This window comes from Melozone crissalis, unplaced genomic scaffold, assembly GCF_028551555.1.
Source record: "Melozone crissalis strain CALT ecotype California unplaced genomic scaffold, PUWL_Pcris_2 ptg000079l_1, whole genome shotgun sequence".
Taxonomy (NCBI): domain Eukaryota; kingdom Metazoa; phylum Chordata; class Aves; order Passeriformes; family Passerellidae; genus Melozone; species Melozone crissalis.
This window is the reverse complement of record NW_026535856.1, coordinates 3902222-3928330: the sequence shown is the minus strand read 5'-3', so window position 1 is coordinate 3928330 and position 26109 is coordinate 3902222. Positions and strand designations below refer to the sequence as shown.

Here is a 26109-nt window from a genome sequence, read left to right as displayed (position 1 = left end):
CCCAGCCCAAAATTCCCGAAACTGAACCCGGACCCTTGGCAGAGGAGGCGCAGTGACCCCCAAGGGGGCCGGAGGTCCTCCCCGCACTCCAGCAGGGTCACGGCTGCACAGAGCCGTGCGGGACAAAGGGGAGTTGGGGATGGGGCAATGCAAAACTCTGGCAGAGCTGTCCAATTAATCAATGGGTGAATTGGGGTCAGTTGGAGGCTTGAAGGCACTGTATAATAGTGGGCATCTCTCTTGGAGATGTGGGGCCAGACAAAGGGAATTTGGGGCAAAACTCCAAGGAAGGTTTGGGGATGGGGGAGCGGCCGTGACCCTGCTGGAGTGCAGCGGGCACCTCCAGCCCCCCAGGGGGGCCCTGTGCCTCCTCTGCCGAGGGGCCGGGTTCAGTTTCGGGTGCAATGGAATGTTCTGGATGCGTCAGAGACCCGGACAGGGGCTGGAGTGGCTCACAGGGATCAGCAGGGACGGTTCCAGCGCCCAGTACGGGGCGTCATTCAAGGAGCGCGTGAGGATCTCCAGGGACAACGGGCAGAGCTCGGTGACGCTGACCATGAACAACCTGAAGGATGAGGATTCCGGATCCTATTTCTGCGCCAAATCTGCTGATAATTATTCGGGGAATAATGCTTATAATGTTGACCCCATCCCCATGGCTCTGCCCCCTCCCGTCCCTGTTCCCCCGACCCTTCCCCAGTCCCCAGCCCCTGACCCCATTCCTGTCCCCGTGTCCCAGCTCTGAGCTGGCTCTGCCCCAAATCTCAGCTCCTGGCCCCACACCTCAGCTCTGGGCTCCAAGGCTCAACCAATGTCCCCAAATCTGGGTGCAAATGGTCGAGATTTGGGGAAAATGGGCCTGATTTGGTCCGTGGCTAGGACTCAGTTCCACCACTGGGATTTTGGCACACAATGGGTCCAGTCTGGTGGCGATGATTGGGATTTCATGGACAAGGCCGAGGTCAGGGTGAAACCGGCCCTGATTTGGGGCCAGAGCTGAGATCCGGGGCCAGAGCAGGGCAGGCTTCAGACAAAGGGTCAGGAATGTGGTCAGGGGTTGAAGGAGAGGGTCTGGGGAATGCGGACAGGGACGGAGCTGAAAGAACAACCAGCAGCAGCATTCCAACCACCAGTGCCAGGTTCTTCAGCACAGAAATAGGTGGCAGAATCCTCGTCCATGAGGTTGTTCCTGGTCAGCATCACCGAGCTCTGCCCGTTGTCCCTGGAGATCCTGACGAGATCCTTGAACGATGGCGAGAGGTTGGTGCCGGAACCATCGCTCCTGATGCTCCCGACCCATTCCAGCCCCTGCCCGGGTCTCTGGCACACCCATTGTGTGGCAACACTGCCGAAACTGAACCCGGACCCTCGGCAGAGGAGGCGCAGGGACCCGCCGGGGGGCTGGAGGTCCCCCCGGCACTCCAGCAGGGTCATGGCCGCCCGCAGCCCTGCGGGACAAAGGGGAGATGGGGATGAGGAACCTGATTGGTCGAGGACCTCAAAGCAGGCGTGGCCAGCTAGAAAAAGATGTGGGACCCACCTCGGAGGGCCAGCAGGGGCAGGAGCACACACCTGCTCCTCCCAACCGGTTCGGGAGGGATTCCTCAGAAATGAGTTGTAAGCACCTGTTTATTTCACAGGCACAGCACCCCCCAGCACAGAAAATGAACAACACCAGATGACGCCACTCCTTCATTGCTCTGAAAAAGATGACAAATTCTGAAAGTCTCCCTCAGGGCTGGTCGCTCTGTTATCAGTCCCTCCGGTGCTAGGGCATCTGCTGCAGCCACAAGGTGCAAACTCTCGGTGTTTCCCAGGTCCTAGTCCAGAGCAGGTCCAAAAAAGGGAAAGGAGAAACAGTCCAGGGAAAATTCTGATTGCCAAGTTGAACTAACTAAAGAGCAGGAGCAAAAAGCAAGAGCAAAATATGCCCTGCGTACTGCCCCGTCTCTGTGTGCCACCGACTGCTGGGGGAGTGGAAAGCTGATAACAAAATAAAAGAAAACAAAAACAAAACAAATCAAAACAAAATAATCTCTCTTAGAGTGATTCTTGAAGTCACAGACCATAATATCTAGCATAAAAAGAAAAATTACAGGGGATGCAAGCAACCTAATGACACACTAGGACAACAAGGAGTCAACAACTGGACCAAAGGCCAAGCTTTGGGGTAAAACTCGAGAGTTTGGGGACACAATGATGAGTGCAGATCAAATACCACAGCTCCAGGCCATGGCCAGCAACGTCACTATAAGCACTATAAGTAGGCCAACAACCGGTACAAGAAGATTTCATGCAGAAATAGGATCTGGAATCCTTGTCCTTGAGGTTGTTCATGGTCAGCATCACCAAGCTCTGCCCATTGTCCCTGGAGATCCTGAAACGACCCGGTACCGACGGCGCGTAATAGGGGCTGCTACGGCTGCTGATACTGGCAATGTATTCCAGCCCCTGCCCGGATCTCCGGCGCACCCAGCCCATCCCAAATTGTCCGAAACTGAACCCGGACCCTTGGCAGAGGAGGCACAGGGACCCCCCGGGGGGCTGGAGGTCCCCCTCACACTCCATCAGGTTCACGGCCGCCCGGAGCCCTGTGGGACAAAGGGGAGATGGAGATCAGGGAACAAATCCACCCAAATGTTGATTCCTGCATGAAGATCCTGATGTTGACCCCAAATTGTGGAACTTTCTCCTCCTCCCGATCCTGCTGCCCGTCCCAGGTGGATCGAGGCCCCTTTTTGGATCTGGTCACCCCCTGCCCAGCCCACGCCCGGATCCGGGGCCTCATCCCCATCTCCCCTTTGTCCGGCACGGCTCCGGGCGGCCGTGACCCTGCTGGAGTGCGGGGGGGACCTCCAGATCCCAGGGAGGTCCCTGCCCCTCCTCTGCCGAGGGTCCGGGTTCGATTTTGGGAGTTTTTCCATGCAATGGATCCACCAGAGACCTGGGCAGGGGCTGGAGTTGCTCACAGGGATCAGCGGCAGTGGTTCCAGCACCTTCTACACGCCGTCGCTCAAGGGCCGGTTCACGATCTCCAGGGACAACGGGCAGAGCTCGGTGACACTGACCATGAACAACCTCAAGGACGAGGATTCCGGATCCTATTTCTGTGCCAAACGAGGTACTGGTAGTAGTTACGGTTATGATAGTGCTGCTCTTAGTGACAGTTCCGGCAATGGTCCCACCCGCCATGATGGTCACCAAATGTCTCCGATACCTGCAGATCCTTTCCCAATATCCCAGACCTTCTCCTCAGATGTTCACCACTTACCCGCAAACTCTGGCATTACTGCCCCAATTTCCGACTTTCTCCCAGTTTTGCCCATTTCACCCAAATCTCCCTCAGCTCCCCGGGCCCTGATTGGAGGACGCCTGAACTGGAGGCCAGGGGTGAAGGTTTGGGGCCAATGGTTGAGTGCTGGGGCAGGAGCAGGGGAGGGTTTGGGGTCAGTGCTGACCATTGGTGCCAATGGGGGAGATTTGGGACAAAGGGTCAAGAGCTGAGGTTTGAGGGGCAACGGTCTGGGATTGGGGACGGGGGGGACATGGAGACGGGCGTGGATCCACAACTGGTGTCTTCAACATAGGCAGCAACATCGCCCCAATTGCCAGAAGCAGCAGATTTGGCACAGAAATAGGTGGCGGAATCCTCGTCCTTGAGGTTGTTCATGGTCAGCGTCACCGAGCTCTGCACGGTGTCCCTGGAGATCCTGAACCGGCCCTTGAACGATGGCACGTAGCCGGTGTAAGCACCATCGTTCCTGATCCCCGCGACCCACTCCAGCCCCTGCCCGGGTCTCTGCCGGATCCATTGCATGGAAAAACTGCCGAAACTTAACCCGGACCCTCGGCAGAGGAGGCGCAGGGATCCCCAGGGGGGCTGGAGGTCCCCCCCGCACTCCAGCAGGGTCACGGCTGCCCGGAGCCCTGCAGGACAAAGGCGAGATGGGGATGAGGGAATGTATCCACCCAAATGTTGATTCTTGCATGCAGACCCTGATGTTGCCAAAAAATTGGGGCCCTTGGACCTCACCATCTTTTTCCTGCAACTCCTACCAGTCATCCCAGGTGGATCCCACATCCTTTTGCTGGAATGGCAGCGCCCACTTTGTCCGCACAGCCAATCCATCCCCTCATCCTCATCTCCCCTTTGTCCCGCAGGGCTCCGGGCTGCCGTGACCCTGCTGGAGTGCGGGGGGACCTCCAGCCTCCCGGGGGTTCCCTGCGCCTCCTCTGCCGAAGGTCTGGGTTCGATTTTGAGAGTTTTTCCATGCAATTGATGCGCCAGAGACCCGGGCAGGGGCTGGAGTGGCTCCCAGGGATCAGCGGCAGTGGTTCCAGCACCTTCTACATGCTGTCGGTCAAGGGCCGGTTCACGATCTCCAGGGACAACGGGCAGAGCTCGGTGACGCTGACCATGAACAACCTCAAGGACAAGGATTCCGGGTCCTATTTCTGTGCCAACCGTGACAATGATTATGCTGGTGGTGATTCTGCTGCTATTTTTGCCTTCACTTCTCGTGGTGACCCTGATGGTCGTGAAATTTCTCCAATCCCAGTGATGCTTTCACCAAGTTCCAGCCCTTCTAAAACCTCAATCATTTTCCCCCAAACTCTGCCATTGTTTCCCCAACTCCGTCCTTTCCTCCAATTTTGTCCATTTCTCCCTAATCTCTACCAAGTCCCAGGCCCTGATTGGAGGAGGCCTGAACTGGAGCCCAGGGGTGAAGGTTTGGGGCCAATGGTTGAGTTCTGGGGCAGGAGCAGAGGAGGGTTTGGGGTCACTGTTGACCATTGGGGCAAATGGGGGAGATTTGGGACAAGGGGTCGAGGGCTGAGGTTTGGGGGGAAGGGTCTGGGTTTGGGGACATGGGGCTCACACAGGGGTGATGCCAAAACTGGCATGGTCAATATGAGTAGCTGCAGCAGGCACCCCAGCATTAGCAGATTTGGCACAGAAATAGGATCCGGAATCCTCCTCCTTGAGGTTGTTCATGGTCAGCGTCACCGAGCTCTGCCCATTGTCCCTGGAGATCGTGAACCGGCCTTGACTGATGGCGCGTACTCGGTGTAACCTCCATTGTTGTTGACACTCACAACGTATTCCAACCCCTGCCCGGGTCTCTGGCGCATCCAGCCCATCCTAAATTTTCCAAAATTGAACCCGGACCCTCGGCAGAGGAGGCGCAGGGACCCCCCGGGGGGCTGGCGGTCCCCCCCGCACTCCAGCAGGGTCACGGCCGCCCGGAGCCCTGCGGGACAAAGGGGAGATGGGGGTGAGGGAAAACCCCAGCCCTTGAGCCAAATCCTGAATCTTGGCCCCAAACTTTGACCCTTGGACCTCCCCATCCTCCATCTCTTCCTCCTGCTTGCCTTCCCAGGTGGGTCCCGCCCACCTCCAGATCTGGCTACGCCCAGTTGATTTTGGAAACTAGGATTGAGTGGCATCTGACCCCAATACTCAGAATGCTGCACAATTGCTGTGTTCAATATATACTATATTACATTAATTCTATATCTACTTAATACTATATTATATCTCATTAATAATATATTATATTTCATTTGTGCTATATTACCACTCCACTAAAGAGATACTAAAAGAATTCAGTACAAAAGACACTAAAATATCCTATAGAAAACCTGTGAGCAATTAAATTGAAAAAAAATAATAATCAATCAGCAGAAGCCAACTGGTAAATGCCTGGAGGGGAACGATCCCCCCGACACATTCCACATGTGCAGAAACAGCAGGAGCAGCGATGAGAGATGGGAATCACTTCATCTTCATCTTCTCCCTGTGCTGCTCCAGGAAAAATAATGAGAGAGAGAGAGAGGCATACAGAGAGGGAGGGAGAGAGAGAGAGAAAGAGAGGGAGAGAGGGAGAGAGGGAGAGAGGGAGAGAGAGGAAGAGAGACAATGGTGTCTGACTCTGTGCAGGGAACGAGAATGGCACAGCCAGGCCCCGTGCCCATCTCCCCTTTGTCCTGCAGGGCTCCGGGCGGCCGTGACCCTGCTGGAGTGCGGGGGGGGACCTCCAGCTCCCCGGGGGGCCCCTGCGCCTCTTCTGCCAAGGGTTCGGGTTCTATTTTGGGGGTTTTGTCATGCACTGGGTGCGCCAGAGACCCGGGCAGGGGCTGGAATGGCTTGCAGGGATCAGCAGCAATGGTGCTTGCACCAACTACGCGCCATCGGCACAGGGCCGGTATTGAAGTGAAGGGAGAAACGACCATCCTAGTAATGCATCAAACTCCAATTTTATTGATCAATCAATCACCTTAAATAACAGTGCTAACGAACTCCATGAATATTCTGTAATCCAGATTCATGATAGGCTAACAGAGAAACTTCTAACCACTCCTCTTGTTTTAGAATATCTACAATTGTTTATTAAAAACAGAACCAGTGTTCCCAAAACTTCTACATCTGTTCTCAGGGTGCCAGGTTTTCCCAGAGACGGTGTTCTGCTTGTTATGGGAAGACTGTCTGAGAACTTTATTGTTTATAAAGAGAGTCTAATTGTTTATAGAAATCAGAAGGCTGAGAACTGCTTTACTTTTCCCTTAAACTTTTATCTCAATTTTATGTCTCATGGCCGTTTCTTTAAGTCATTCTCCGACAGGTCGGTTCACGATCTCCAGGGACAACGGGCAGAGCTCGGTGACGCTGACCATGAACAACCTGAAGGACAAGGATTCCGGATCCTATTTCTGTGCCAAGGGTGCTGGTGCTACTGCTGCTGATAATGATGCCTATGGTATTGGCCCCGCACCCATCGCTGTGTCACCACTTGCCCTCACCTGTCCCAGACCCTTCCCTAATCCCCAGCCCTGACCCCATTCCTGTCCCCGTGCCCCAACCCTGCCCTGGCTCTGCCCCACATTCTCAGCTCCTGGCCCCACACCTCAGCTCAGGGCGCACTCGGGGCCATTTTGGCTCCGGAGCTCTCCTTGGCCCTGCTGACCCAGCCCTTCACCGATGGAACGTTCCAGGTGACTCCACCCTTGCACCCATCTGCTTCTCTCAGCATGGAGCCCTCGACTCGAGATCAATTTCAACAGTTTCATCTCCCCTAACTTCCATGAGTTTTTGGGAAAAAAAAAAGGGTTTTTTCTCCATAGCTCCCAGAGAGGATTCCAGCCCAGCCCCAAGGAGCAGCCCCAGACACCGAGGCCGCTGAGGGAGAAGTGAAGCCCCAGGTGGGAGCGAGGGAGAGAGGGAGGGAGGAGCAGTCGCCACAATTTTGGGGCTCCGCAGCCTCCCCCCACTTCCTCCCCGGCAGGTGCCGGGGCCCGGCCGGGGCAGGGAAGGAAACAGAAAGTTCCTGGTTTTGGTCATGGTGAACATCTATGTTTGGCAGAGGCCAGCTCAGACTCGGGGCGCTGCGGCACAGCGCCGGCTGCACAAAAAGCTTTGTGTGCAAAGGGCCCTGGAGCGATCCCCGTTCCACACTGGGATGGAGGGGAAGGGCCAGAGTGGGGAGGAATGGGCAAAATTGGGGGAAACTGGGAATTGGGGAAGTGATGGTGGAGTTTGGGGGAAAATATCTGAGATGTGAGAAAAAGAGCCACAATTTTGGGGAAGGATCAGAGAATTTTGAGCTATTTGGGAAGAGAGAGGAGAGGGCTTGGGACAACAACCACCATCAACACCATGAGCAGCAGCACCACCACCACAACCACTGGTGTAAAATTTGGCAAAGAAATAAACGGTGGAATCCTCGTCCTTGAGGTTGTTCATGGTCAGCGCCACCGAGCTCTGCCCGTTGTCCCTGGAGATCGTGAACCGACCCTTGACTGATGGTGTGTAGGCGGTGTAACCACCATTACCGTAGATCCCCGCGACCCACTCCAGCGCATTCCTGGGTCTCTGACGCATCCAGAACATTCCATAACTCCCAAAATCGAACCCGGACCTTCGGCAGAGGAGGCGCAGGGACCCCCGTGGGGGCTGGAGGTCTCCCCAGCACTCCAGCAGGGTCACGGCCGCCCAGAGCCCTGCGGGACAAAGGGATGGCAAACCTTATTGGTCAAGGGCCTCAAAACAGGTGTGGCCAGCTGGAAAAAGGGATGGGACCCACCTGGGAGGAGGATGATGAACTCCAAGGGTCCCATTTTGGGGCCCAGAGTCAGGATTTGGGTCAAGGGTTGAGCTTTGGCCTCATCCTCATCTCCCCTTTGTCCCACAGGGCTCCGGGCAGCCGTGACCCTGCTAGAGTGCGGGGGGGGGGGGGAACTCCAGACCCCCGGGGGCTCCCTGTCGTTGCTGTGCCGAGGGTCTGGGTTCAATGTCGGCAGTGTTGGGATGGGCTGGGTGCGCCTGAGACCCAAGCAGGGGCTGGAAACAGTCGCATGCCTTGACAGTGGTGGATACACCTGGTACCCATCCGAGGTCAAGGGCCGGTTCAGCATCACCAGGGATAACGGGCAGAGCTCAGTGACGCTGACCATGAACAACCTCAAGGACGAGGATTCCGCCGTCTATTTCTGTGCCAAATGCGATTATATAAATTGGGATGCTGCTGCTGATAGTTTTGGCCCTGTCCCCATCCGCACGTCCCCCCGTCCCCATTTCCCAGACCCTTCCTCAAACCCCAGCCCCTGACCCCATTCCAGTCCCCTCTCCCAGCTCTGAACTGGTTCTACCCCAGTCTCAGGTCCTGGCTCCAATCTCAGCTCTGGGCTTCAAGGCTCAATCAAGGTCCCCAAACCTGCGTGCAAATGATTGAGATTTGGGAAAAATCAGCCAAATTTGGTCCGTGGCTATGACACAGTTCCACCACTGAAATTTTGGGGCAGAATGGGTCCAGTTTGGAAAAAATGGTTGGGATTTGTGGGCCGAGAGTGAGCTCAGGGTGAAACCGGCCCTGATTTGGGGCCAGGAGCTGGGATTTGGGGTCAGAGCAGGGCAGGCTTGGGACAAAGGGTCAGGAGTGGGATCAGGGGTTGGAGGGAAGGGTCTGGCGAACGTGGACAGGTGGAGACACAGACATGGGAACAGGACCAACACCAGCCCTGTCACCATAACCAGCAGGAGGAGAAGCAGTATTAAAAGATTTCACACAGAAATAGGATCTGGAATCCTCGTCCTTGAGGTTGTTCATGGTCAGCATCACCGAGCTCTGCCCGTTGTCCCTGGAGATCCTGAAACAACCCAGCACCGACGGCGCATAGGCGGTGTAACCGCCAGTGTAGTAGATCCTTGTGACGTATTGCAACCCCTGCCCGGGTCTCTGGCGGATCCAGAACATGTCAACACTCCCAAAATCGAACCCGGAGCCTCGGCAGATGAGGTGCAGGGACCCCCTGGGGGGCTGGAGGTACCCCCCGCACTCCAGAAGGGTCACGGCCGCCCGGAGCCCTGCGGGACAAAGGGGGGATGGGGATGGGAAACCTGATTGGCTGTGGTGTCATTGTGGGCGTGCTAAGCTGGAAAATGGGGTGGTGCCACCTGGAAGGAGCAGTAGGAGCAGCAGGAGGATGTGGAGAACCAAGGGTCTCAATTGGGGGCCAAGAGTCAGGATTTGGGTCAAGGGTTGAGCTTTGGCCTCATCCCCATCTCCCCTTTGTCCCGCAGGGCTCCGGACGGCTGTGACCCTGCTGGAGTGCGGGGGGGACCTCCAGCCCCCCGGGGGGTCCCTGACGTTGCTGTGCCAAGGATCCGGGTGCAGTTTTGGGGATTATGGAATGTACTGCATCCGCCAGAGATCCGGGCAGGGTTTGGAATATGTCGCAGTCATCTACAACACTGTTGGCAGCACCGGCTATGTGCCATCGTTCAAGGGTCGGTTCACAATCTCCAGGGACAACGGGCAGAGCTCAGTGACGCTGAACATGAACAACCTCAATGACCAGGATTCCGCCATTTATTTCTGTGCCAAGTGTGCTGCTAATTATTACGCTGAAAGTGCTGGTCGTAGTGACGATGCCCATGAGGTTCCTCTGCCATCCCCGTGTCCCCCCCTGTCCCCGTTGCCCAGACCCTTCCCCCAAACCCCCAGCCCACACCCAGCCCTAGACCATTGATCCCAACCTTGCTCTGCCTCGGCCCCAATTCTCACCCGCTGACCCCAAACCACAACTCCTGACCCCACATCTCCACTTGTTCCCCAAAACTTTGCTCTGACGGTCGGGGTTTGAGGCCAAGGGTCCCGATTTGGGGACAAAGGTTGAGGATTCGTGTCAGCGGCTGCTGCTGCAGAAAGCACAAAGTGGGGATTTGGGGCAGATTCGGGCGATTTTTGGAGCCAACTCAGTTGGATTTGGGCAGAATCCGATTGGGGGTTTTGGCGCTGTGGTTGGTGGTGTTGGAACTGGGGGAGATCTGGGGCAAAGGGTCAAGAATGGGGTCAAGGACTGAGATTTGGGGGAAGGGTCTTGGGCCTGGGGGCAGGAGGGGACCCAGTCAAGGGGTTGAGGCCAAGAGCAGAGACATCATTACCCCAACTGGCACCAGCAGCCTTGGCACAGAAATAGGATCCGGAATCCTCGTCCTTGAGGTTGTTCATGGTCAGCGTCACCAAGCTCTGCCCGTTGTCCCTGGAGATCCTGAACCGGCCCTTGACTGAACCCGCGTACTCGGTGTAACCACCACTGCTGATCCCCGTGAGCCACTCCAGCCCCTGCCCGGGTCTCTGGAGGATCCAGAACGTTCCATGATCCCCAAAACTGAACCCGGACCCTCGGCAGAGGAGGCGCAGGGACCCCCCGGGGGGCTGGAGGTGCCCCCCGCACTCCAGCAGGGTCACGGCCGCTCCCCCATGCCCAAACCTTTACCGGTTTTGCCCCAAATTCCCTTTGTTTGTCCCCAAATCTCCAACAGAGGTATCCTGAATGGTAAAGTGCCTTAAACCGTGCAATTAGCCCCAATCCACCCATTAATTACTTGGACAGCTCTGCCTGACTTTTGCATCACCCCATCCCCATCTCCCCTTTGTCCCGCAAAGCTCCAGGCGGCCGTGACCCCGCTGGAGTGCGGGGGGGAACTCCAGCCCCCTGGGGGGGTCCCTGACGTTTTTGTGCCGAGGGTCCGGGTTCCATTTTGGAAATTTTGGGATGGCCTGGATCCACCAGAGACCTGAGCAGGGGCTGTAGTGGGTCGGAACCATCACCAGAGGTGGTGGCAGCACCGGGTACGCGGATTCAGTCAAGGGCCGGTTCAGGAACTGCAGGGACAACGGGCAGCACTCGGTGACGCTGACCATGAACAACCTCAAGGACGAGGATTCCGGATCCTATTTCTGCGCCAAGGACACCGATGTTCACAGTGCTTATGCTGATGCTGGTTGGAGAAGATGAAACAGGAAAGCCTTATCAATATGAGTGCCTGGCAAAAGATTTTGAGAATATGGAAACCATCAGCGAGATTGAAAGGAAAGCAAGCTTTGAGATCCCTCAGTTACTAAACAACTGGAAAACAGTTGTTCAGCGTGGCTGGCTAAAGGTGATCCCATTTTGATGGAACAACACCCTCTGATTGCAGACAGGCCCAAGGGTCAGAGCAGACCCCACAGCTTGGCAGAAGGGCCCAAAGAGGAGTTTTTAGGGTTAAAAGTTACCCCAAAGAGGAGTTTTTAGGGCTTAAAGTTACTCCAAAGAGGAGTTTTTAGGGTTTCCAAAGAGTAGGTTGTAGGCTTACCAGAAGGGGCTCAAAGAGGAGTTTTTAGGGTTTAAAATGTAACAAAGTGTAGTAATGTAATGACTGTTTTAGGCTGGATGAAATGCTATAGCATTTGTATATTGTACCAGATCGGTTAGTGAGAATTAGAATATTCAACACAGAAGATGATTTATTGTATTATGGTGGGAATCTCACTTTCTTATGCTTCTATTCTCTTAGGGTTTTATGCTCTTACCCTTTTATTCACTGACTTTTTCACTCTCTTACACTTTTTATTCTCTCATGCTTTTTACTCTCTGACCTTTTTTACTCTCTTACTCTCTTCCTCTTTTACCATCTCACCCTCTCTCCTGCTCTCCCCTCTCTTCTCTCAGCCCTGCTCCAGCTGTGCCTGGCAGCTCCCAGCAGGGCCCTGCAGTTCGTCCTTTGCAATAAACCCCAAATTCCACAACCTGGCTGCAGAGATCTCTCGTGTCCGTCCGTCTGTCCCGACCGTCCTATGCCCTGATGCTCCTGCAGTGCTGGTTGGGGAATGGGGCCAAGCCTGGCACTTCAATAGAAGCAACACCATAAGTACCATCAGGAGTATAAGCATATTTGGCACAGAAATAGGATCCGGAATCCTTGTCCTTGAGGTTGTTCATGGTCAGCGTCACCAAGCTCTGCCCGTTGTCCCTGGAGATCCTGAACGGGCCCTTGACTGATGGCGCGTAGTAGGTGCTGGAACCAGAAGGGCTGCTGATCCCCGCGAGCCACTCCAGCCCCTGCTCGGGTCTCTGGCGGATCCATTGCATGGGAAAACTGCTGAAAGTGAACCCAGACGCTCGGCAGAGGAGGCGCAGGGACCCCCGGGGGGCTGGAGGTCCCCCCCGCACTCCAGCAGGGTCACGGCCGCCCGGAGCCCTGCGGGACAAAGGGGAGAAGTGTGCTGAGTTTGTGGACAGCTGGTTGGCTGTTAAAGGTCACGTTGACATAATGCCGCTGGTCAAGCTTGAAGGGGACAAGTACAGGAGCCAGCAGCCAGTGTCCAGTTACAGGCAAGGACATTGTGCCCTTGGTGCAATGGCAGGGTAGGGGAGAGCATCTTTGGCAGGAATACGAAGAGAAGCTTCAATAAAATACCCACAAGAATGCAGAAGGAGGCGCAGTTGGCTGATGAGTAACCGACCAATGGTGAGCTCGCCTTTGCAATATGCATGAGCCCCATTAACACCGATATAAAGATGCGTGCCTACCAATAAAGATTTGAGACTTGCTGATCACTCACATCGCGTGCCGCATTTCTCCCGCCCATCCCAACAGAGATGGGGATGGGCAAAGCTCAACCCTTGACCCCAAAATCCCAGCTATTGGTCCCAGGTTGTGACAATTTGTTCTTCTCCTCCTGCTCCTGGTCACCCTCCCAGGTGGGTCTCATCCCTTTTTCCAGCTGGCCAAACCCACTGCAGGCCCACAGCCAATCAGGTTTCTCATCCCAATCTCCCCTTTGTTCCGCAGGGTTCCGGGCGGCTGTGACCCTGCTGGAGTGTGGGGGGGACCTCCAGCCCCCCGGGGGTTCCCTGCGCCTCCTCTGCCGAGGGTCCGGGTTCGATTTTGGGAATTTTGGGATGGGCTGGATGCGCCAGAGACCTGCGCAGAGTTTGGAGTTTGTGGCGAGTGTCACCACTGATGGCGCCACTCCCAGATACGCGCCATCGTTCAAGGGCCGGTTCAGGATCTCCAGGGACAACGGGCAGAGCTCGGTGACGCTGACCATGAATAACCTCAAGGACGAGGATTCCGGATCCTATTTCTGTGCCAAACTTTGCAATGGTTACGCTGGCAATGTTATTGACGCTGGTTTTGGCGTCACTTCTGGTAGTGACCATGATGGTCAACTAATGTCTCCAATCCCAGAGATCCTTCCCCAAAATCCCAGCCGTGTTCCTAAAATCTTGACCATTTCCCCCAAACTCCACCATCACTTCCCCAACTCCCAATTTGCCCCCAATTTTGCCCATTTCTCCCCAATTTCCCCCAGTTCCCCTCCGTCCCAGTGTGGAAAGGGGATCGCTCCAGGGCCCTTTGCACACAAAGCTTTTTGTGCAGCCGGCGCTCTGCAGCAGCGCCCCGAGGCTGAGCTGCCCTCTGCCAAACACAGATGTTCACCATGACCAAAACCAGGAACTTTCTGTTTCCTTCCCTGCCCCGGCCGGGCCCCGGCACCCGCCGGGGAGGAAGTGGGGGGAAGCTGTGGAGCCCCAAAATTGCGGCGTCTGCTCCTCCTTCCCTCCCTCGCTCCCACCTGGGGCTTCACTTCTCCCTCAGCGGCCGCGGTGTCTGGGGCTGCTCCTTGGGGCTGGGCTGGAATCCTCTCTGCGAGCTATGGAGAAAAAACCCTTTTTTTTTTCCCAAAAACACACGAAATTTTGTGGAGATGACACTGTTGAAATTGAACGCGAGCCAAGGGCTCCATGCTGAGAGAAGCAGATGGGTTCAAGGGTGGAGTCACCTGGAACGTTCCATCGGTCAAGGGCCGGGTCAGCACGGCCAGGGACAACGGGCTGAGCTCGGTGACGCTGGCCATGTGTGACCACAGGGGAAAGGTCTGGGGACAGCTGAGAACACAGCGATGGGGACAGGGCCAAAAGCACCGGCAATATCAGCATTGCCACCAGAAATACGCTTGGCACAGAAATACGATCCGGAATCCTCGTTCTTGAGGTTGTTCATGGTCAGCGTCACCGAGCTCTGCCCGTTGTCCCTGAAGATCGTGACCCGGCCATTTACCGATGGCGCGTAGAAGGTGTAAGCAGCAGTGTTTCTGATGTAGGCAATGAATTCCAGCCCCTGCCCGGGTCTCTGTCGAGCCCATTCCATGTTAAAACTGCCAAAACTGAACCCGGACCCTCAGCAGAGGAGGCGCAGGGACCCCCCGGGGGGCTGGAGGTCCCCCCTGCACTCCAGCAGGGTCATGGCCACCCGGAGCCCTGAGGGACAATGGGGAGATGGGGATAAGGCAAAAGCTCAACCCTTGACCCCAAAATTTTTAATCTTGTGCCAAAATTGTGACTGTAACACCCCTACCTCCTCCTGCTGCTCCTGCTGCCCCTCCCAGGTGGGTCCGGGCCCTTTTCCACCAGGCCACGCCCACTTCATGCCCACAGCCAATCAGGTTTCTCATCGGCATTTCCCCTTTTTCCCGCAGGGCTCTGGGCGGCCTTGACCCTGCTGGAGTGTGGGGAGGACCTCCAGCCCCCTGGGGGGTCCCTGCGCCTCCTCTGCCAAGGGTCTGGGTTCGATTTCGGCAGTTTTGAAATGGATTGGGTTCGACAGAGACCTGGAAAGGGGCTGGAGTCAGTCGGAAGTATCAGCAGCAGAGGTGGCACCTGGTACGCGCCGTCGGTCAAGGACCAGTTCACGATCTCCAGGGACAACGGGCAGAGCTCGGTGACACTGAACAAGAACAACCTCAAGGACGAGGATTCCGCCGCCTATTTCTGTGCCAAAACCACTGCTTCTGGAAATGTTAATCCTGGTTATGCTATTGACCCCGTCCCCATCTCTGCATCCCTACCTGTCCCCGTTCCCCAGACTCTTCCCCCATTCCCCATCCCCTGACCCCACTCCTGTCCCTCTGTCCCAGCCCTGCTCTGGCTCTGCCCCAAATGTCCCCTCTGGGCAGCACTCAGTGCCCTCGTTCCCCAAATGTCACCGAAATGTCTGGATATGGGTCCAAAGTAAAGATCAGGGGTCAAGAATTCAAATTTTAGCCCAAAACTCCTGATGTGAGGCCCAGGGGCAGATTTGGGTCAGTGGCTGTTACTCGGTGCCTGCAGGGGAGATTTGGGGTAAAACTGGACAAGTCTGGGGGCAATGGTTGGGATTGGAGGGACGAGGCCGAGCTCAGGGTTAAACCGGCCCTGATTTGGGGCCAGGAGCTGAGATTTGGGGCCAGAGCTGAGATTTGGGGCCAGAGCAGGGACAAAGGAACAGGAGTGGGGTCAGAGGTTGGAGGGAAGGGTCTGGGGAACCGGGACACAGTTGGGGCTGAAACGACAAATATCAGCAACATAACCACTAGCACCAGTAGCATCGCGTTTGGCACAGAAATAGGATCCGGAATCCTCGTCCTTGAGGTTGTTCATGGTCAGCGTCACCGAGCTCTGCCCATTGTCCCTGGAGATCCTGAAGCGGCCCTTGACATGATCCGCGTACCTGGTGCTGCCACCATCACTGTTTGTGCTGGCGATGAATTCCAGCCCCTGCCCGGGTCTCTGGCGGATCCAGCCCATCCCAAAACTCCCAAAACTTAACCCGGACCCTCGGCAGAGGAGGCGCAGGGACCCCCCAGGGGGCTGGAGTTCCCCCCCGCACTCCAGCAGGGTCACGGCCGCCCGGAGCCCTGCGGGACAAAGGGGAGATGGGGATGAGGCCAAAGCTCAACCCTTGACCCAAATCCTGACTATTGGCCCCAAACTGGGATCTTTAGAGTTCATCATCCTCCCAGGTGGGTTCTACCCCTTTGTCCAGCTGGCCACACGCACTTGGAGGCACTTGACCAATCAGACTTTTGATTTCCATCATCTCCCCTTTGTCCCGCAGGGCTCCGGACGGCCGTGACCCTGCTGGGGTGCGGGGGGGACCTCCAGCCCCACGGGGGTTCCCTGCGCCTTCTCTGCCGAGGGTCCGGTTTCAGTTTCGGCAGTTTTGGGATGGGCTGGTATCGACAGAAACCAAAGAATTCACTGGAGTGGCTCGCAAGTATCACCAGCAATGGTGGCCGCACCAGCTGCGCACCGTCGGTCAGGGGCCGGTTCAGGATCTCCAGGGAAAACGGGCAGAGCTCGGTGACGCTGACCATGAACAACCTCAAGGACGAGGATTCCGGATCTTATTTCTGTGCCGTACCTTATTGTAGTGGTTGCTGGGCTGCTGGTAACAATGGTGACGATGTTGGTGATTGCCTCCAGGCCATGCTTTTTGCCCCACTCCCTTCATTTTGTCCCTAAAGCTCTGATTTTCATCTCAAACCTTTCTTCTTGACGCACTCCTTGACCTTTTCACTCCATTTACAACAACAGTGGCCACAGACACCAAGCCCTCCCCTGCTCCTGCCCCAAAACTCAACCATTGGCCCCAAACCTTCACCCCTGGGCTCCAGTTCAGGCCTCCTCCAATCAGGGCCCGGGGAGCTGAGGGAGATTTGGGTGAAATGTGCAAAACTGGGGGAAAGTGTAGGGTTGAGGCAGCAGGGGCCGAGTTTGGGGGAAACTCTTTAACACTTGAGGAGAAAAGCTGGGCTCTAGAGGAAGGATCACTGGGAGTGGAGACATCTGGTGACGATCCAAGGCTGGGGCCACTGCCGGAATTGTCACTAAAAGCAGCAACACCACCACCATAACTACTACTAGCACATTTGGTGCAGAAATAAACGGCGGAATCCTCGTCCTTGAGGTTGTTCATGGTCAGCATCACCGAGTTCTGCCCATTGTCCCTGGAGATCCTGAACCGGCCCTTGACCAATGGTGCGTAGCCGGTGCTGCCACCATTGCTGTTGATACTGGCGATGTACTCCAGCCCCTGCCCGGGTCTCTGGCGCATCCAGCCCATCCCAAAACTGCCAAAATCAAACCCAGATGCGCGGCACAGCTACGTCAGGGACCCCCCGGGGGGCTGGCGGTCCCCCCCGCACTCCAGCAGGGTCACGGCCGCCTGGAGCCCTGCGGGACAAAGGGGAGATGGGGATGGGAAACCTGATTGGTCCAGAAGGGGAAAAGGGGTGTGACTTCCAAGAAAAAGTGGTGGGACGCACCTGGGAGGGGCAGCAGGAGCAGCAGGGCCAGGAGCCGGAGGGAGCTCGAGGCTGTGGCCGGGATGTTTCCCGGGTTGGGGTCCCGGGGGTTTTGGGGGTCATTAACAGTGCATTAACTGTATAATCAATGCAGAATGCTCAGGATGAGGTGTCTAATTAATTAAAGAATTGATTGGGATTAATTGAAGTTTTGAGGATTGTTGAGATATGGAAAACTGGTGGGGTTTTGGGGCTAAACAAGGGAAGTTATGAGAGAAATTGGTGAAGGTTTGGCGATGGGCTCCGGGCGGCCGTGACCCTGCTGGAGTCCAGGGGGCACCTCCAGCCCCCCGGGGGGTCCCTGCGCCTCCTCTGCCGCACCTCTGGGTTTGATTTCGAAAAATTTGCAATGCTGTGGATCCGCCAGAGACCCGGGCAGGGGCTGGAAATGGTGGCAGGGATCAGCAGAAGAAGTGGCAGCATCTTTTACGCGGACTCGGTCAAGGGCCGGTTCACATTGACGAGCGACAACGGGCAGAGCTCGCTGACGCTGACCATGAACAACCTCAAGGACGAGGATTCCGCCACCTATTTCTGTGCCAAAACCAGTACTGATGGTTGTTGTAATCCTGCTGCTCATCTTGATCAAACTGATCTAATCACTGCGTCCCTGTCTGCATCCCCGCGCCCCAGACCCTTCCCCCAAACCCCATTCCTGTCCCTCTGTCCCAGCCCTGCTCTGGCTCTGCCCCAAATGTCCCCACTGAGCCACACTCAGTGCCCTCGTTCCCCAAATGTCACTGAAATGTCTGGATTTGAGCCCAAAGTTAAGATCAGGGATCAAGAATTCAAATTGTAGCCCAAAATTCCCAATGTGAGTCCAACGGGGCCAGATTTGGGTCTGTGGCTGACTCGGTGCGCGCAGGGCAGATTTGGGGCAAAACTGGACAAGTCTGGGGGCAATGGTTGGGTTTGGAGGGACGAGGCCGAGCTCAGGGTGAAACTGGCCCTGATTTACGGACAGGAGCTGAGATTTGGGGCCAGAGAAGGGCAGAGATGGGACACGGGGACAGGAATGGGGTCAGGGATTGGGGTTTGGGGAAAAAATCTGGAAAATGGGGACAAGTGGGGAAACACCAATGCGGATGGGGACAAAAGGATTTGCAGCAACAGCCCAAACTGCATATTTGGCATAGAAATAGGATCCGGAGTCCTCGTCCTTGAGGTTGTTCATGGTCAGCGTCACCGAGCTCTGCCCGTTGTCCCTGGAGATCGTGAACCGGCCCTGCACTGAATCTGCGTACCTGGTGCTGGAACCATCACTGTTGATGCTGGCGATGAATTCCAGCCCCTGCCTGGGTCTCTGGCACACCCAGAACATTGCAAAACCCCCAAAACTGAATCCAGACCCTCGGCACAGCAACGTCAGGGACCCCCCGGGGGTCTGGAGGTCCCCCCCGCACTCCAGCAGGGTCACGGCCGCCCGGATCCCTGCGGGACAAAGGGGAGATGGGGATGAGAAACCTGATTGGTCCAGGGCCTCAAAGGAGGCGTGGCAACCTGAAAAAAGGGATGGGAGGAGGATGATGAACTCGAAGGGTCCCAACCTGGGGCCAATAGTTGGGATTTTGGGGTCAAGGGTTGAGCTTTGGCCTCGTCCCCATCTCCCCTTTGTCCCGTACGGCTCTGGGCGGCCGTGACCCTGCTGGAGTGCGGGGGGGACCTCCAGCTCCCCGGGGATTCCCTGCGCCTCCTCTGCCGAGGGTCCGGGTACAGTTTCGGACGAACCAGTCTGATGTGGATCCACCAGCGGCCTGGGCAGGGCCTGGAATACATTGCAGGGATTGATTATGATGGAGACACCAGATACCCGTCATCGTTCAGCCGCCGAGTCAGCATCTCCAGTGACAACGGGCAGAGCTCAGTGACGCTGACCATGAACAACCTCAAGGACGAGGATTCTGGATCCTATTTCTGTGTCAAATGTTACAGCAGTGGTTGTGCTGATGCTAGTGCTGGTTATGGTGTTGATGGTGATTGTGGTCCCAAGCTCTCTCCTCTCTGTTTCCAAATAACTCAGAATTCTCTAATCCATCCCCAAAATCCTCACCCCTATTTCTCAAATCTTGACCATTTCACCATCATTTCCCCAATTCTGGATCCTATTTCTGTGCCAAACGTGACAATGGTTATGCTCCTGGTGCTGCTGCTGTTGGCTCCATCTCCTGCCCCGAGTGCTCTGAGACCCCCAGACCCCTCGCCCGAACCCCAGCCCTCTCTCAACCGTTTCTCCAAACCTTTCAGCTGTTTAACCCCAAAATCTCAACCTTCATCTCTTGATCTAAACTTTGTTCCTAAAATCTTTGTCCTACAGCTCAATGTTGGCCCAGGGCTGGACACAGGGTTCAGAGGTCAAGATGGGGGTCAAAGTATGAGATCTGGGGGAAGGGGCTGGGGTTTGAGGACACCTGGGGACCAGGAGAGGAGAGAGAGGGGCCAAACCCGGGATGGTCACCATAACCACCAGCAGCACCTGCCCAGTCAGCAAAACCACAGGCGCATTTGGCACAGAAATAGGATCCGGAATCCTTGTCCTTGAGGTTGTTCATGGTCAGCGTCACCGAGCTCTGCCTGTTTTCCCTGGAGATCGTGAACCGGCCCTTGACCGATGGCGCGTAGTAGGTTCTGGAAAGATCGTAGCTGATCTCTGCCACAACTCCAGCCCCTGTCCAGGTCTCTGGCGGACCCAGTACATGTTCACATCCCCAAAACTGAACGCGGAACCTTGGCAGGGGAGGCGCAGGGACCCCCCGGGGGGCTGGAGTTCCCCCCCGCACTCCAGCAGGGTCACGGCCACCCGGAGCCCTGCGGGAAAAAGGGGAGATGGGGATGGGAAACCTGATTGGTCCAGGGCCTCAAAGCAGGCGTGGCAACCTGGAAAAAGGGATGGGAGGAGAATGATGAACTCCAAGGGTCAGAATTTGGGGCCAATAGTTGGGATTTTGGGGTCAAGGGTTGAGCTTTGGCCTCATCCCCATCTCCCCTTTGTCCCGCAGGGCTCCGGGCGGCCGTGACCCTGCTGGACTGCAGGGGGCACCTCCAGCTCCCCGGGGGTTCCCTGCGCCTTCTCTGCCGAGGGTCCGGGTTCAGTTTCGGCAGTTTTGGGATGTGCTGGTATCGACAGAGACCCGGTCAGGGTTTGGAGTTTGTGGCGAGTGTCACTGGTGTTGGCGCCACTCCCAGATACGCGCCGTCAGTCAAGGGCCGGTTCAGGATCTCTAGGGACAACGGGCAGAGCTCGGTGACGCTGACCATGAACAACCTCAAGGACAAGAATTGCACCGTTTATTTCTGTGTCAAACTCTGCAATGGTTATGCTGGCAATGCTATTAATGCTGGTTTCGGCATCAATCCTGGTAGTGAACATGATGGTCAACAAATGCTTCCAATCCCAGAGATCCTTCCTCCAAATCTCAGCCCTTCTCCTCAAATCTTGACCATTTCCCCCAAACTCCACCATCACTTCCCCAATTCCCAATTTCCCCCCAATTTTCCCCATTTCTCCCCAGTCTTGCCCTTCCCCTCCGTCCCAGTGTGGAACGGGGATCGCTCCAGGGCCCTTTGCTTACAAAGCTTTTTGTGCAGCCGGTGCTCTGCCGCAGCGCCCCGAGGCTGAGCTGTCCTCTGCCAAACACAGATGTTCACAATGACCAAAACCAGGAACTTTTTGTTTCCTTTCCTGCCCCGGCCGGGCCCCGGCAGCTGCCGGGGAGGAAGTGGGGGGAGGCTGCAGAGCCCCAAAATGGCGGCGTCTTCTCCTCCCTCCCTCCCTCCCTCCCTCGCTCCTGCCTGGGGCTTCACTTCTCCCTCAGCGGCCTCGGTGTCTGGGGCTGCTCCTTGGGGCTGGGCTGGAATCCTCTCACTTGAGAAAACCCCCTTTTTTTTACCCAAAAAACACATGAAATTTTGGGGAAATTAAATTTTTCAAATTGATCTTGAGTCGAGGGTTCCAGGCTGAGCGAAGCAGATGGGTGCAAGGGTGGAGTCACCTGGAACGTTCCATCGGTGAAGGGAAGGGTCAGAATGGCCAAGGAGAGCTCCGGAGCCAAAATGGCCCCGAGTGGGCCCCAAGCTGAGGGGTGGGGCCAGGAGCGGAGAATGTGGGGCAGAGCCAAGTCAGGGTTGGGGCACGGGGACAGGAATGGGGTCAGGGGGTGTGGATTGGGGAAGGGTCTGGGACAGGTGAGGGCAAGTGGTGACACAGCGATGCGTGCGGGGCCAATACCATAGGCATCATTATCAGCAGCACCAGCACCCTTGGCACAGAAATAAACGGCGGAATCCTCGTCCTTGAGGTTGTTCATGGTCAGTGTCACCGAGCTCTGCCCATTGTCCCTGGATATTGTGACCCGGCCCTTGACCGATGTCATGTAGTCAGTGTAAGCACCACTGCTGCTGATCCCTGCAAGCCATTCCAGGGCCTGCCCGGGTCTCTGGCGCACCCACTGCATGCCACAACCCCCAAAACTGAACCCGGACCCGTGGCAGAGGAGGCGCAGGGACCCCCCGGGGGGCTGGAGGTCCCCCCCGCACTCCAGCAGGGTCACAGCCACCCGGATCCCTGCGGGACAAACGGGGAGATGGGGATGGGAAACCTGATTGGCTGCGGACCCAAAGTGAACATGGCCATGCCAAAAAAAGCGTGTGGGACCCAACTTGGAGAGGCAGCAGAAGCAAAAATCCAGGATGGGATGGTCCATGGTTCTCAGTTTGCAGCCAAGGGTCATTATTTTGGTCAAGGGTGGAGCTTTGGCCATATCCCCATCTCCCCTTTACCCCGCTGGGCTCCAGGTGGCCGTGACCCTGCTGGAGTGCGGGGGGGACCTCCAGCCCCCCGGGGTGTCCTTGCGCCTCCTATGCCCAGGGTCCGGGCTCAGTTTCGGGAGTTTTGACATGTGCTGGCTCCGCCAGAGACCCGGGCAGGGGCTGGAATGGGTTGGAAGTATCAGCAGTGGTGGTGGCACCACCTTCTACGCGCCATCGGTGCAGGGTCGGTTCACGATCTCCAAGGACAAAGGGCAGAGCTCGGTGACGGTCACCATGAACAACCTCAAGGACGAGGATTCTGGATCCTATTTCTGTGCCAAAGCTGCCTATAATAATTGGGGTGCTGTTGCTGGTGTGGATGGTGTTCACCTCATCCCCATCCCTGTGTCCCCCCCATCCCCGTTCCCCAGGCCCTTCCCCAGTCCCCAGCCCCTGACCCCATTCCTGTCCCCGTGTCCCAGCTCTGAACTGGCTCTGCCCCAAATCTCAGCTTTTGGCCCCAAACCTCAGCTCTTGTCTCTAAGGCTCAACCAAGTCCCCAAACCTGGGTGCAAATGGTCGAGATTTGGGGAAAAACGGGCCAGATTTGGGTCCGTGGAGTTCAGCAATGGGTTCAAGGGTAGGAGGGGAAGGACCTGGGGTATGGGGATGGGGACGGGATCAAAATTAGAACCAGCAGCATGAGCCTCCCAACCCCAACCATCATAGGCGTTTTTGGCACAGCAATAAGATCCGGAATCCTCGTCCTTGAGGTTGTTCATGGTCAGCGTCACCGAGCTCTGCCCCTTGTCGCTGGAGATCCTGAACGGGCCCTTGACCGATGGCACGTATCTGGGGGTGGAACCATCACCGTTGCTCCCCGTGACGAATCCCAGCCCCAGCCCGGGTCTCTGGCGGATCCAGAACATTGCAGATTTTGTAAAATTGAAGCCAGATGTTTGGCACAGCAACGTCAGGGACCCCCCGGGGGGCCGGAGGTCCCCCCCGCACTCCAGCAGGGTCACGGCCGCCCGCAGCCCTGCGGGAAAAAGGGGAGGTGTGGATGAGGAGCTGGATTGGTTTTGGATCCAAAGTGGGCACCGCCATGCCAGAAAAAGGATGTGGGATCCACCTTGGATGACTGGCAGGAGTTGCAGGACGAAGATGGGGAGGTCCAAGGGCCCCAATTTTTGGTACACACCAGGATCTGCATGCAAGAATCAACATTTGGGTGGATTTTTTCCTTCACCCCCATTTCTGTGCCAAGGCTGCGGGTAATATTTGGGATGCTGCTGCTGCTGCTGCTGCTGATGGTTTTGACCCTGTTCCCATCTCCAAGACCTCCCCTGTCCCCAAACCCAGCTTCTTCCCCCAAACCCCAGCCCTCGGCCCTTTGTCCCAAATCTCCCTCATTTGCCCCAGTGGTCAGCACTGACCCCAAACCCTCCCCTGCTCCTGCCCCAAAACTCAACCATTGGCCCCAAACCTTCACCCCTGGCCTCCAGTTCAGGCCTGCTCCAATCAGGGCCCGGGGAGCTGGGGGAGATTTGGGTGAAATGGGCAAAACTGGGGGAAAGCCGAGAGTTGGGGCAGCAGAGGCGGAGTTTGGGGGAAATTCCTTAACAACTGAGGAGAAAAGCTGGGCTCTGGAGGAAGGATCACTGGAAGTGGAGACATCTGGTGACCATCATGGAGGGTGGGACTACTGCTGGAATTGTCACTAAAAGCAGCAACACCACCACCATAACTACTACCAGCGCGTTTGGCACAGAAATAAAAGGCAGAATCCTCATCCTTGAGGTTGTTCATGGTCAGCGTCACCGAGCTCTGCCCGTTGTCCCTGGAGATCCTGAACCGGCCTTTGACCGACGGCACATAGCCGGTGCTGCCACCACTGCTGCTGATACTGGCGATGTATTCCAGCGTCTGCCCAGGTCTCTGGCAGATCCAGAACATTCAATAACTCCCAAAACTGAACCCAGAGTGCGGCACAGCAACGTCAGGGAACCCCCGGGGGGCTGGAGGTCCCCCCCGCATTCCAGCACGGTCACGGCCGCCCGGAGCCCTGCGGGACAAAGGGGAGATGGGGATAAAAAGCCTGATTGGTCGAGGGGCTAAAAGTGGGCGTGGCCAGCTGGAAAAAGAGGTGAGACCCAGCTGGGAGGAGGATGATGAACTCCAAGGGTCCCAATTTTGGGCCCAGAGTCAGGATTTGGGTCAATGTTGAGCTTTGGCCTCATCCCCATCTCCCCTTTGTCCCGCATGGCTCTGGGCGGCCGTGACCCTTCTGGAGAGCAGGGGGGACCTCCAGCCCCCCGGGGGGTTCCCTGCGCCTCCTCTGTCGAGGGTCCGGGTTCGATTTTGGGAATTTTGGGATGGGCTGGATGCGCCAGAGACCCGCGCAGAGTTTGGAGTTTGTGGTGAGTGTCACCAGTGATGGCGCCACTCCCAGATACGCGCCATCGTTCAAGGGCCGGTTCAGGATCTCCAGGGACAACGGGCAGAGCTCGGTGACGCTGACCATGAACAACCTCAAGGACGAGGATTCTGCCACCTATTTCTGTGTCAAACTTTGCAATGTTTACGCTGGCAATGCTATTGACACTGGTTTTGGCATCAATCCTGATAGTGACCATGATGGTCAACTAATGTCTCCAATCCCAGAGATCCTTCCCCAAAATCCCAGCCATGTTCCTAAAAGCTTGACCATTTTCCCCAAACTCCACCATCACTTCCCCAACTCCCAATTTCCCCCCAATTTCTCCCATTTCTCCCCATTCTTGCCCTTCCCCTCCGTCCCAGTGCGGAACGGGGATCGCTCCAGGGCCCTTTGCACACAAAGCTTTTTGTGCAGCCGGCGCTCTGCCGCAGCGCCCCGAGGCTGAGCTGTCCTCTGCCAAACACAGATGTTCACAATGACCAAAACCAGGAACTTTCTGTTTCCTTTCCTGCCCCGGCCGGGCCCTGGCAGCTGCCACGGAGGAAGTGGAGGGAGGCTGCGGAGCCCCAAAATCGCGGCGTCTTCTCCTCCCTCCCTCCCTCCCTCCCTCGCTCCCACCTGGGGCTTCACTGCTCCCTCAGCGGCCTCGGTGTCTGGGGCTGCTCCTTGGGGCTGGGCTGGAATCCTCTCTGAGAGCTATGGACATGGTGACGATGCTGGTGGTGGCCTCAAACCCCATCCCTGGCTCCCCAAATGTCCCAAAATCCCCAAATCCTGCCCCAAATCCCAACCCTTGGCCCCCTTCTTGACCTTCTCCCGCAGTGTCCACCATCTTTGCCCCAACTTCCGACTTTCTCCCAATTTTTCCCATTTCACCCAAATCTCCCCTAGCTCCTGGGCCCTGATTGGAGGAGACCTGAACTGGAGGCCAGGGGTGACAGTTTGGGGCCAATGGTTGAGTTTCGGGGCAGGAGCAGGGGAGGGTTTGGGGTCAGTGCTGACCATTGGTGCAAATGGGGGAGATTTGGGACAAAGGGTCAAGGGCTGGGGTTTGGGGGGAGGGTCTGGGATTGGGGACATGGGGGCACAATGAGAGGGGGGTGGATCCACAACTGTCATCTTCACTATAAGCACCAGGACTACAACAACCACTACCAGCATATTTGGAACAGAAATAGGATCCGGAATCCTCGTCCTTGAGGTTGTTCATGGTCAGTGTCACTGAGCTCTGCCCGTTGTCCCTGGAGATCGTGAACCGGCCCTTGACCGATGGCGCATACGCGGTGTAACCACCATTGCTGGTGATCCCTGCGAGCCATTGCAGCCCCTGCCGGGGTCTCTGGCGCACCCAGTGCATCCCAAAACCTCCAAAATCGAACCCGGCCCCTCGGCAGAGGAGGCGCAGGGACCCCCCGGGGGGCTGGAGGTCCCCCCCGCACTCCAGAAGGGTCACGGCCGCCCGGAGCCCTG

General features: G+C 56.6%; 1 pseudogene and 1 gene segment (V, D, J or C); one reads left to right on the top strand and one right to left on the bottom strand.

Annotated features, from left to right (window-relative positions):
* Positions 1–1050: 1050 nt before the first annotated feature.
* LOC128946243 (immunoglobulin heavy variable 3-64D-like) lies at positions 1051–17317 on the bottom strand (annotated as a pseudogene).
* Positions 17318–17476: 159 nt separating this feature from the next.
* LOC128946242 (immunoglobulin heavy variable 3-9-like) lies at positions 17477–19705 on the top strand. The segment is given in 3 exon segments: positions 17477–17487; positions 17682–18016; positions 19698–19705. Coding segments are annotated over 3 exon segments (354 nt in total).
* The last annotated feature ends 6404 nt before the right edge of the window (positions 19706–26109 follow it).